The sequence below is a fragment of the Xenopus laevis genome, chromosome 1L (assembly GCF_017654675.1).
Source record: "Xenopus laevis strain J_2021 chromosome 1L, Xenopus_laevis_v10.1, whole genome shotgun sequence".
Taxonomy (NCBI): Eukaryota; Metazoa; Chordata; class Amphibia; order Anura; family Pipidae; genus Xenopus; species Xenopus laevis.
Genome location: NC_054371.1, coordinates 63,743,546 through 63,757,469, shown reverse-complemented (window position 1 = coordinate 63,757,469; position 13,924 = coordinate 63,743,546). Strand labels below are relative to the sequence as shown.

The 13,924-nt window shown below is 36.0% G+C and overlaps 1 protein-coding gene across 5 annotated transcripts in view; it reads right to left on the bottom strand.

Moving 5' to 3' along the window:
* Window positions 1-13,924, bottom strand: part of LOC108699497 (type II inositol 3,4-bisphosphate 4-phosphatase) — a 308,688-nt gene that overhangs the window by 31,020 nt on the left and 263,744 nt on the right. For all 5 annotated transcript variants that reach the window (XM_041589702.1, XM_018231625.2, XM_041589710.1 and 2 more), the window contains 3 exons: window positions 4,875-4,992; window positions 3,069-3,209; window positions 1,801-1,898 (listed from right to left, as the gene is read on the bottom strand). In XM_041589702.1, coding sequence (XP_041445636.1) covers window positions 1,801-1,898; window positions 3,069-3,209; window positions 4,875-4,992 — 357 coding nt within the window. The remainder of the gene's footprint in view (window positions 1-1,800; window positions 1,899-3,068; window positions 3,210-4,874; window positions 4,993-13,924) is intronic.

The following is a 13,924-nucleotide window of genomic DNA, read 5'->3' as shown; positions in this document are numbered from 1 at the left end:
TAATGTTATCATGACCTAACGTTCGATTTTTACCTACTTTCAGGATTTTATACTGCCATTGGCCTTGTTTTAGCAGCATCTATTATGCTGTTTTATTATCTGACTGCATTTGTTTGCACAGCTTAGAGGCTATTCCATTAATACACAACTGCAACTTTAACCTAAACTAACCCAACCTGTTCAGTGAAGCATATTAAAAGAAAATTACAAACATAATTAAAAATAATTGTAATTGTATATATACAATGGAACTAGTTTAAACAAAGTTTTAAAGGATACTGTAATATCAATTAATCAATTTTATAATAGTATTAGGTATATACGGTATATACACAGTATATTACATTTATGCACAAACTAAAAAAGAGCTATAACTTTCACATTAAATATTTGAACTATATGTACAGTTTAATTTAGATGGCACACTGAGTGTCTTCTTCGGAAGCTAAAATGTGCTGAGGAAGAAGTGCCAGGATTGGTGGTTCTAGGGACAGCATAATCGGTTGCAGTGCCATGGCCTTGATTCTGGCAAATTTTCTTCCTGTGTAAGTGTGGGTTTCTCCTGGGTACTTCAGTTTCCAATCAGACATACAGGCACAATATTTCTTGCCTTCTAAAGAAATTCACCTTAATTCACCTCTATGTGTGAGTGTATATGGACTTAGGAGGCAAGGAGACTAATGAGAATGATGTAATATTAACTATATAAATAAAGGTTAATAATACATAATAACTGCTTGTAGAAGAGGTGTCAATTTGTTCCCTTTGGTGCCAATGGGAGTTCGCAGGGAGTACATTCAGCACTTCTAGAACAGCAGTATGGAAGCAGAGTAATATTCCATTCTCATAGCCCTAAGGGCAATGTCAATATAAGTGATTTTGAGTGTTTTGGTTGGCAGATGAGTGCAAAATGCACAAAACTGCCCAAATTTTATTCTAAGGCAATGACCTAAAAATTGTTTGATGTTAGTATGACATTAACCTGGGTTTATAGTAAAACAGATATTACTTGCATTTTCTGAGTAATGTAAAAAAGCTTATGAAGAATTACACAAATGTTAAGGGAGCAGGTGGAAACGACAGAGATCTGTAGGGATGAATATGAGCACATATGGCATGTGGGAGTTACAATTGGTGGACAGTAGAGAAATTTGTAGAGTAGATTTTTTTGTTCAGAACAGATTTCTCCTTTTGTTATTTCCATTTAACACATACAAATAAAATCTATATTTTTTTATCCATGTGATCTTCATAAGGGTTCAGAGTAGTATATTCTATTAGGTGTTAAATTATTGTGCTCCAAATATCTGTGCAAGTAATACAAATAATTATGTTTTCAAATTGTTTTATATTTTAAAAATCCTGAACCTCCTGAGGGTTCAATGCACAACCAATGCATTGCTAAATGAATACCAAAAAGAGAGAAAAATAATTCGATAAACCATAATTTGGCACCCGACCCCAGTATCCTTGTATGGACTAGGTACACACTGGATGGTGATTATGACAACATATAATTTGATTACATACAAAAGAAATGTAGATGTGAGTTACTTTTCTCTAAGATGCATATTTATCAAAAGGCAAAATAGAGCTCAGACGAGATAAATTACACTGTGGCCCATTCACTTGTATTAAAATTTTAGGGAAATATTTAACAAAAGGGGAAATTCTCACTTTAATCCTTTCATAAATATGTGCCTAAAAATTCCAAAAAATACAAATGTCACTCAGCAGAACTGTGGTGAGCCCTGTTTCACTGTGTAATTAACCTGCCCCTATGTTGGATGATATACTTACACTCTGAAGGAACTTTCTCAATACACATTCTATAGTATTCTTCCAAATGTTCTACATTTTCTTGATTAATGCTTTCTTGCAAAGACGTATCACCAAATCTGCAAATGTGAAAATTAAACGTTACATTCTGTAGTATCCCTGATACACTTTGGCATCATTGGTAATGATGATACTGTTTTAATGATGTGATACTGTTGTAAATAGTTAAAGTAAAGGCTATCATGGACAATGCTATAGAGCTTTACAACAATAGCACAAAATGCTAAAAGGGAGGCACAATTATGCATGTTTGAACTTTTCACCATGCACCCGAGGATCACCTGGAAACTGAAGTATATATATATATATATATATATATATATATATATATATATATATATATATATATATATATATATAATGTTTTTTATTTTTTTACTCTAGTAACTGTATATTGTACACATACTTTGTTCCTGTATGAGTGTGTAGTAATGTTACACTGTTAAGGTAAAGGTTTAGGGTACACAGTCGCTATGACTAAGCACATAGTTATATAGTTAGTGGCTGAGGTAAAAAAAAAAAAAAAGAGAGAGAGAGATCTGAAACTGTGACTCGTATAATTCCTAGCTTCATTAACTAGCTTTATTCAGAGGAAGGAAAGGAATATGACCCATCTCAAGTGCTTACCAAATTACCAAAATTAGTTTTTGGATTAAAACAATAAATGTACATATGGAGTCTAATCTCCATATGTAATTAAAGGCACATAGTTTGTCTCTATGGATATAATGCTGTGTTACCAATAAAAACACTGCATTCACAAGATGGAAAGAGTGTGAGCATTTTGTTTTTACAAATGTATTAACCGTTTCTTATTGTTTGATATCAGAAACCCTTCAGCCCTCTTTTTACAGAGAAAGCTACAGTTGGCAGAATACAAACATTGACTGTTAAGATAATATCTTTATGAAGCATATCCAAGATTGTTGTCTGATAACCTCATTGCTCAAGGCCTGAAGCTGTCTCCTTTGGGCTTCAGAATGAAGCAGATTAGCATTGATTCCTGCAGTTGTGTCTAATAACTGTAGCCTTACAAAGAACTAAAGTCTCAGTTAATCTCTTATTTCCCATAGAGCCAACTATCCAATTAAAATTAGAGGTACGTAATTCGAAACCATTTTTCTCAAATGTCTTGCATATATTTTTTGAAGCACAAGTAGAATGTAAATCCAGGGCTTTACAGTGGTTTTATCTTAATGCAAAACTGAAAAAGTGAAGTGTTTTCTCACCTCTCTGCAATCGTTTGTTGTTCATTAATTCCGACATTAAAAAACACCGGATGAACACAGAGCAATTTTCCATCTTTAATTTCTTGGGGAAGTAACTCAAACATTTTGGTTGGAAGCTTGACTTCTACCATGAAGCTCTCTCTAGAATTGGGATGAAGCAAATATGCAGTGATACAGCAACAAACAGTTTGATTCACACATGGAACAATCCAATTCTCCCAATTTATATTCTTCATTGATCTATAAACAACAAGCTCATACCAACACATCAACCTATCATCAATCCCTATCAATATCTATCAGGGAAGCTCTTTGTCTTTTGGCAAACAACAGCATCCAACTCCTTGATAGACAAAGATGTGAGACTGCAGGTTATTTAGTTTGCCAAAATCAAAAGACAGGTCACAGCTGTACATATTTTAAGACAAATGCCTATTGGCATGATCAAAGCATGTCACATCTCTAGATTGTTCTTCACTACTGGGTCCTTGCCATTGTATTCATATATTTGACATAACACTACTATAATCAATCCATCATTTATCAACATTTTGAAGAAGGGTCTTCTAACCACTTAATATAAATTGATTTTCTAGCATACATTTCAGTTAATTTCATAAGCACCTTTTTCAATTTTACTGCACCTGTCAAAACTGTTTTAAGATAAAGATTAGATTTAATCCCACGCTCCCAGTCTGTAATCAAGAAATTGCAAGTCATCTCATCAGAACTCTATGCAGCAAGTGTATCCTATATATATCTCCAATCCTTATTTGGATTCCTGGCAATTATTTGCATTGGGATATTGGGAACCACTGTGTGAGGTTTTTGTGCGCGAAAATAGCTTTGGCGGCAACTTACATTCACAATTTGCAAAACTGTTTTGCAAATATATTCTCTACCACCAAAGTTGTGGTGTAATTCAAACACAGAGGGGCCCATTTACTTAGCTAGAAAATCCATCGATCAAAAAAAGGTTAGCAAGCCTATGGGGACCTTCCCCATAGGCTAACATTGACTTCGGTAGGTTTTACCTGCCGAAGTAGGGGGTCGAAGTTTTTTTTAAAGGGCAAGTACTTCGACTATCGAATGGTCGAATAGTCGAACGATTTTTCGTTCGATTCGTTCGATTTCGTTCGAATTCGAACGAATTTAACCAATTCGATGGTCGAAGTACCAAAAAAATACTTCGAAATTCGAAGTATTTTTCATTCGAATCCTTCACTCGAGCTTAGTGAATCTGCCCCCATATCTTTTATATTGCAAGCTCTATTTAGCATGGCTGCCTCTAACTCTTGTTATTATATTGGATGTATTTTTCCATGAAACGTGTATGTTCAGTGTATACAACCATTTATTGTGCAATATAATCAATGTATCCTGACTATCTTCAGTTTGAAATTTACAACATATCTGGTTGCTAAGGACCCACTAAACAGGCAGTGGTGTTAATAACCATAGATAAGCAAAACAATGCATATGAGATCTGCTACGGCAACACAGTGTCCTAATATGTGCACACTAAAGCATAATTGTCCCAGAGCTTTAGTTGCCTTTAAATATTTGGACTGTATTGTTGCTTCAATAAAACTAGCACTGCTTCAAAGCAGAACTCATACAGCACTTCATTCTACAACTTTGTGCTACACATCAAACATGTGCTCTGCACTGTAATTTACTTGTTACATAATTTATTGTGACAGTATAAAAACAACAATTCATCACAACACTCATGTATATTATTTAGAGAATAGAAAAAAACAAACAAACAACAGATGCGATATCTGGTGCAGGGAAAGTGCTCACCGTCTTCCAGTAACAACTGGCAGAAAATCTTCTGATTTGGCTTCTGTGATCTTAAATGCTACATGTCTTAAATCTGATATGCCAGTGCTCATATCTTCCAGCATCCCCACTTCCTCACCTATGAATGGCAAAGAGAAAGCAAGCATGAAAGAAATACCAATCTGACAATATAAAGGCAATATATATATATCTATCTATATATATATATATATATATATATATATATATATATATATATATATATATATATATATATATATATATATAGATAGATATATATAGATAGATATATAGATATATATTTACACACATATATTCATTCATTCTGCAACCATAGGCTGCTGATGTGATTTATCTGATATACAGCAAACAGAATATTTAATGTTTTAAAAATGCAATTGTAGCCCATGTGAAATCTGCAACAAGTTGATTTTTTTAACCATGCATGTGCGGTTTTCCTCTGGGTGCTTCCTACACAAAAAAGCAAAATGTATTGGCTCCTGATAAAATTGACCATAGTGTATATGATAGAGATCTTAGATTGTGAGCTCCACTGGGATAAGGAATGATGTATAATCTATACAGTGCTGCCAAAATTGTCAGTGCTATATAAATAAAGGATAATAATATTAAATGCAGCAAAATACAGATTAAATGACTATTGATCTCAACAGAGATGTGATTTCATCATAATTAGTTTTGTAAAAAGAATCCACAGGCTTACATGCCCATTGGAGTGTTTTTCTTACAATACAATAAATGTGTAATATAGGTATGGGAATGGATCCATCGTCCGGAAACCTGTTATTCAGAAAGTTCAGAATTAGAAAAAGATCATCTCCTATAGACTCCTGTTTTATCCAAATAATCCAAATTTTTAAAAATTATTTTCTATTTCCTCTGTAATAATACAACTGTAACTTGTACTGTATCATAACTAATATATAATTAATCCCTATTGGAGGCAAAACAATTCTACTGGGTTAATTTAATGTTGAAATGATAAATAAATAGACTAAGGGGACCATTTAATAAACCTTACATTTTTCTGGTCAAGTTTTTAGAGGGGAAAGCACAAATTTTTAGAGGAAAAAAACCTAAAATTTTTAGCTATTTATTATACTCCAAACCTGCTAAAAATCTGAATCCAAAAATACTCCATCTCAAACCTGTTGAGGTTGTGTAGAAGTCAATGGCAGATGTGCCTGAAAATGTTTTTTAACATTGTGACCCGCACTGGCTTTTGCACAATAAACCAATAAATATGAGTTTTTGAGGCGACAGTTCGATAAAGTTGTGTTTTCGGAGCGTCAATCGTACAATTCGAATTGAAGCATGAATTTGTTGTGAAGTTTTTCGCTCTGACTTTTTCCAAGAATATTATTGATAAATGAGTTTTAATTAAAAAAAAAAAAAAAAGAGATAAACTCGAGTTTGGAGTATGGAGACCCTTTTCCAAAAAAAAACCCAGGTCCCAAACATTTTGGATAACAGGTCCCATGCCTATATGACAAATATGTATTACAGTAGTTATTTTACTTATACAGCTGAAATGGAATGTATACAGTCTTTTTCATATCAAAACTGAAACTGTTAAACTTGAGAATTCATAATGATATATTAAAATGTTAAATGTACCAAAATGTAGAATTTACTTTGTGTGCATTATGGTGAGCTAAGTATGCACAAGTACCTTCTTGTACTCAGTGGTGTAACTATAGAGGAAGCAGCTCTTGTGGTCTTAGGGGGCAGTTTCCTGGATGCCCACTACACACTATTTGGGCCCCTACTATGATTTTTTTTTTCATGGGGGGGCCTTCCCCCATGTTGTTACACACTGCCTGTACTTTACTAAATATACAAAGTATTATTTTTCTATTTTTTTATAATGGTAAATACGTGTAAATACAGGTATGGGATCTGTTATCCGGAAACTCGTTATCCAGAAAGCTCAGAATAACCATCTCCCATAGAGGCAAATTTACTAAAGGGCGAAGTGACTAACGCTGGCGAAAATTCGCTTGGGAAGCAGATAGACTGTAGCGCAACTTCACACTCTAACGTCAGACGAATTTTCGCTCTATCGAATGGGCGTCACTACGCAAATTCACTAAGATGCGGATTTTACTGAACGTTACCTCTTGCGCCAGACTTGCCTTCGCCACCTCAGACCAGGTGAAGTGCAATAAAGTAAATAGGAGTTCCTCAAAAAAAAGTTGAACATTTTTCTAAGTCCCAAAAAACACTGGTGACTTTTCAGTTTTTCAGGGTGATAGGTTGCAAAAGATTGTAAACGCTTCATGAGTTCAGCCGCAGGAGAGCGCAGGAGTAGACACACTGAATTATTTTCGATGGGGCTGTGCTCACACAGACGTATGTAAGCGTCAAACGCAGGTTGGGGCGCAGCATGTTGCTGTGTTCCTCGCTTACATGCATCTGTGTGAGTACAGCCCAATTGAAAAGAATTCAGTGTGTTTACTCCTGTGCTCCCCTGCGGCTGAACACATGAATCCAGAATGCAGGGGAGCGCAGGTAAAAAAAACACTCGTCTGTAAGAGCCCTTAAGGTATGAAGAGCCAAGTTACGGAAAACCTCAGGTCCCAGTCATTCTTGATAACAGGTCCCATACCTGTATTCTGCAAAATATCTGGCCACAAGTTATTCTGTGAGAATCCCAGCTTCCTATACAACTGAATGTATTTTTTTAGTGGGGGAATGTAATACCAACTGCTTGTGACAATTTACAAATAATTGCAGCCTTCTAAATCCATTACTGGTGGTTCTATTTTCCATTACAAAAATTAAAAAAGAAAACTATCCAGCATGTGTGAGTACTCAATGCTGTTTGAGATGTAGAAACAAACCTTTTTACTAACTATTCAGTCTCACTGTGGTGAGGAAATGAGCCTCGTAAGTATTAAGAAATGCTTGTATTTATCATTCATTAACATTGCTGTTAATGTAACGTGGGAGACATGCAGAATTTTAACTGGATGGACACATTTCAGCTGACTGACTTACAGCCTCTCAAGGTTGATGAGAGTTTTTCCTAGCTGCTGGCTGAGTGGGTAAATCGCAGCTGCATTAGCTTTAAGCAGGTGTAAGAATCGGGTAAATTAGGCATCCTTGTCCTAAGTGGCTTTGCATCGTTTCTGAAGCGAGACAGCCATGATAATTATTGGGGGAAAGGAATTACTTAGTATGTTGTGAGCAGTTATGAGATTATCACTTACTGATTACCAAAACCAACAGGGAAAAATTGGCATTTTGCACGGTTAATTAACTTAGCCTTAAAGTCAGTCATTAAAGATTTGTTCATTACTAATGCTAATATCTTCATCCTCAGTGTGTGAGACATGTCAGTATTAAGCTTTATGTTAAGGCCTGTATCGCATCATCATTTTCTCAGGAAATGTTAATTAAATTCAGGCTGTATCATACAAACATAGCCAGCAATGTATTTGCAAGCTACATGCATGTTCACACTGTGCATACTGTATATATACGTCATTAGACTTAAAGCATTGTACTTAAAGTGGACCTGTCACCCAAAAAAAATATTCAAAATCCTATTTTATCACATTAGTCAAGCATAATGAACTTAAATTACACTATATAAACTATTTGAATCTTTCTTCTTTCAGTCTGGGAATTCATAATTAAAACAAGCAGGCAGGAGCCATTTTGTGGACACTGCTATTAAGGCAAGCCTTGTATCATCTCAGAATCTTGTTTGTGCACCAGAATGAGGTACCCGATGTCCAACCCCATGCCCTGGCTACACAATAAAATGGTGAAGAGAACAGGGGAATGTGTGGAGAGCAGTGATATCTAGTAAGTGGTGAATGGAAAGTGAAAGTAATTGTCTGCCCCGCCTCTATGCCCAGGGCATAGAGGAGGGGCAGACAATATTTGATTGACAGTTGAGATTTATAAATGAGCGTACAACAGCTATGAATGTTTTAATAAAAAATAGAAATTGGATTTAATGTTTAATTTGAAAAGGACTTTTATTATACAGATTTTAGTGTCTGGGTGACAGGTCCACTTTAAATTACTTTCAAACATATTGACAAGCCTATAGACAAGGGATGGTAAAGGCTACATTTCAAAAGCTATTTCTTTGCCATTTTTATTGAGTGGGAATACTATGTAATTTTCTCCTTAATGGCTATAATTGATTTAAAAATAAAGGGCAGTATACCCTCTTTTCAGCATGAGTTCAATGAATAGGGCTTGTGCCAATTTTTTTTTCATCACAAATACATTTTTTTTTTTTAGTTAAACAGGGAAAGCAGGAAAATTGAAACTACTCTATGTTTGGTCCTTACACGGTGGGTGATTACCAGAGCTAAGATAATTCCCCTGCATAATGGACTTCTGTTTGTCTGTGCACTAGGATCCTCTACGTAACTGGGAATTCTCTACCTCAGAAAGACAAAATATTGAGCAGGATCAATTTCCATGTTTGTTCTGTTTAGTTCAAGAACCCGCACTGGGAGGGAGCTCTTGGTGTGAGTAGCCATGTTGTGTAGCATGCATGTGTATAATGAGCTTCTGATGTAGGCACCTCTCAATCTGACTTCACACACATGCACATAATGAGCAAGTTGCAGCACTCACTTATTATTTGGGATCAATTAACCTGCACCTCTGGTGTGGGCGGCTATTTAAGGTAACAGATTTAAGGAAAAGGTTGAGCGCAGAGTTTCCCCTTTCTTGCATAAGAAGCTAAGGGCTCTTACAGACGAGCATTTTTACTTTAGTTCCCCTGCGTTCCGGTTTCATGCATTCAGCCGCAGGGGAGCACGGGAGTAGACTCACTGAATTCTTTTCAATGGGGCTGTACTCACACAGACGCATGTAAGCGCCAAATGCAAGAAAAATGCAACATGCTGCGTCCCAACCTGCGTTTGGCACTTAGGTCCGTCTGTGTGAGTACAGCACCATTGAAAAGAATTCAGTCCGTCTACTCCTGCGCTCCCCTGCGGCGGAACGCAGGGAAGTGCAGCTAAAAACGCTTGTCTGTAAGAGCCCTTATGGTTCATAAAATACCAGAATCATATGAAGTGGCTGTCAGCCTAATTTAGTCTGAGGAAAACACTTTATCATACATTCCCCTTGTATAAACCATGTCTATCTTACTTTCCAAGAAGGATTTCTGAAGGCATTATGGGAACCTGCTATTACCACCTCATCTTTCAGAGAATTTTTATAATTTTACCGCTGTCACATTGAAGAACCCTTTATGTTGCTGAAGATGAATACACCTATGGAGTACTATCAATGAAAACAGCACTTGATGCACTTGCATGCATGAGAGGATAAAAACAGAAGAAGTCTAATAGGTATATCATATGTGTAGAGCTCTCAATCTTCCTTACTGCAAAAAAATATACTTCTATTAGAGTGAGCAACAAAGTTCTATGTGGTCCATGGGGACTGGTGCTCATGACTATGTCAGGAAACTTTGTATTGCAGTTCATGATATTCTCTATGACAATAACTTTCTAAGTGGCTTGTGAAATACTAAGGCAGGAAATAAATTAATGGGGATGTTCACCTTTTCCAAAGTCCTGTTAATCTGGCCGAATTTTACATAAAAATCTACATAAAGCAGATTTCTCAAAATGTGAGTTTACCACAGAAAATGCATTCCTTTGGGATTTTTAGAAGTGTATTTATCAAAGAGTGAACTCTTCCTTACTAACTTTCATCCACTGATAAATACAATTCTACAAAAACCCATAGACTTCAGATGAGATTAAATGATCTCAAGAGGAAAACAAATCATTGTGCACTTGGCTATAGTGAAATACAGGCAACCAAGGAGGTGGTTACAGTTGCAAAAAGGCAAAATATATTACATTGACCAGTGGAGCAAGTTAGGTAGCCTATGCCCCCCCCCCAAATGTAATTTTCACACACCCCCTTTCCAAATTAAATCATTTGTGACCCATGGCATACATGGTTTTGCCCGGTGCAGGTCACCTGTGTTCCCCTTTGTCATGGGCCCCCCACCGCACATATCTACACCCTCTGTAGATATGCCACTGCCTCTACAAGCTAAGTGCAACCAATGCGTAACATTCAAACATGGTACTATTAAGAGTTAAAATGTTGTACCCTCATTTAAATATTCCAGTCAAAATGACTGTACACTGTGAAAGCAAAGTACAATGTTTGCATGCATGGAACCATTTTTCCCTCTATGGCCATTTACTATTTTCCCTGAAGATTTCATGTGCAAATGTAAGCTGAAACATTTTATACAGTATGAGCAGAGGATCAGACAATGGAGACACTTATTCACCTCTATGGAGTTGCAGAGTAATCACTTGTACATGGAAATCACCTGCAATACACAGGATGCTACTTTACTATAAAAAAAAAAGTTTGTTTTGGTATTTTACTTTAAAAATTAGTTTGTATTAAATTGCTTCAATGTCCCAGTGGAAATTGTAGCCTGACTGTACTTTGCAGTGCAAACTGCAACTTGCTTGAAATATTTACCAGCCAAATGTGGTTTGTGGACAGTGCAATGTGCTTTGCAGACAATAAAATACTTTTCTATCCTACTATGGCAAGCAACAGGGGACATCATTAATGATGTCCTAGAAGCTCACTTTTCAGCTTCCTATCTATACAGTGAACAGTCAAAAGTTTGGAGTTCAAATGAAGCTGGACTGTTCGTGTATGTACAATATGGGTTTTGTACGTGAATGCAATATTGCATTGTATTTAGGATGTTTTATTTGATTTTACACTATTTGTTCCTGTTTTGTATGATGATGCACTATACAGTGTAAAAAGACTAACCTGCAGGCCACGCAGTTAGAAGTCCAGAAAGTTGACAATTCAAGCAATGATCTATTATTTCCCTAATTCCTCCCAACATAATCTCATTAACATTTACAACGCACTCATCATTCTTTAATTTTGTGTGTATCACTTTCAGTAGACTTCATATAATTCAGTATCTAAAATTTATATTAATGCATCTATGTTTACTAATTAATGAATCTACTAATGGGAAAATTAAAGGGGTTGTTCACCTTTACATTAAATTTCTATATACTAAAGTATGGCAGATTCCAAGCAACTTTTCAATTGGTCTTCTTTATAGTTTTTGAATTATTTGCCTTCTACATCTGCCTCAGCAACCAAAAAAACTATTTGTGTTATTAGTGTTACTATTTATTGCTTATTTATAACTTTTTTTTCATTCAGGCCCTCTAGTGTTAATATACCAGACTCTCATTCAAACCACTCCCTGGTTGCTAAGGTAATTTGGACCCTAGCAACCAGATTGTTGCTGAACTGCTGAACAGTGTTAATTAAAAAAACACAAATAAAAAAATCAAGACCAATTGCAAATTGTTTCAGAATATCACTCTCTGTACATCATGCTAAAAGTTAACTTAAAAGGTGATCAACTCTTTTAAAGGAGAACTAAACCCAAAAAATTTATATAGCCAGAAATGCCACATTTTATATACTGAACTTATCGCAACAATGATCCAGGACTTAAAACTTGTCACAGGGGGTCACCATCTGGTTAGTGTCTGTGACACTCACATGTTTAGTGGGCTCTGGGCAGCTGTTGAGGAGCTAAGCTTAAGTGCTGTCGCAAATTATCAAGCAAAAAATTAGGTTGGTCTAAAATATAAACTGATGCTACAAAGCTGATATTAAATTATAATGCTAGTTGCACTGATTTCTTTGCTGCCATGTAGTAATTATCTGTATTAATTACTAATGAGCCTTATATTTTGACATTTATATTATCTACTCTATATTGTGGGTCCATAGGCGGATTTTAATGAAGGCTGGGGAAGGCTAAGCCACCCCAAACATAAGCATTATGCTACACAAGTAACTAACTAAAAAACTCAGGGAGTCAGCAGGTGAAAAACTTACATTATCGTGGCACTGTCAACTTCAATAAGCAGCGTTAACATGTGAACAGATGCAAGGGTTAGACTGTAATAATCTATCCATAATGTACTCCACCTTGCTGGTAGATGAGTTAAATCCTTACTCTCAGACTCTGCTGCACTTGCCTGCCCTGCTTCCCAGTGTAAGTTTAGACCAGCCAGCAGTGGGCGGAGCTACACGGAGAAATCACTGAACTGGGGATCCCATGAAGAGAAGTGAAGGTGTGTGAAAAGTCTGGGATCAAGATCCTTTGGGGCTGTATGGGTTTATATTACCAGGGAATGATAGTTTGTGTTTATTGTGTAAGAGATATAATTCTGCTGGGTAGTAAGGGAACTGCCTTGCTGGAGAGGTTTTTGCTGGGGGCTAATGCTGCCAAGGGCTGGGCATGCTAGCATGTAATAGAAAAAACAAAACAAGTGTGGGGACAAAAAAATACATATTGGGAGTTGAAAGTAAGATAAGATATGGAATCCATCTAACATGACTGAATAGAGTGGAAAAAAAATTCAACCTTAAAAGACCACATAATTTGTTTTAAAAAATTGTTTTTTTTCTGTTACCCTGCACTGAGTTATCAACATGTGTGTGACAAAAAAACATTGTTGGTAAGTCTATAGTATTGATGGTCATTGCAGATACAGTCATATGAAAAAGTTTGGGAACCCCTCTTAATTCTTTGGAGTTTTGTTTGTCATTTTTTTGTTTTGTCATAGCAACTTCCTTTTAATATATAACATGCCTTATGGCAGTATTTCAGCAGTGACATAACGTTTATTGGATTAACAGAAAATATGCATCATAACAAAATGAGACAGGTGCATAAATTTGGGCACCCCAACAGAGATATTACATCAATACTTAGTTACAAATATAACAGCCTCTAGACACCTCCTATACTTTGATGAGTGCCTGGATTCTGGATGGCAGTATTTTTGACCATTGGTCCATACAAAATCTCTCCAGTTCAGTTAAATTTGATGGCTGCCGAGCATGGAGAGTCTGCTTCAATCATCCCATAGATTTTCCATGATATTCAAGTCGGGGGACTCCAGAATATTGTACTTGTCCCTCTGCATAAATGTCTTTGTAGATTTCCCAGTGTGTTTAGG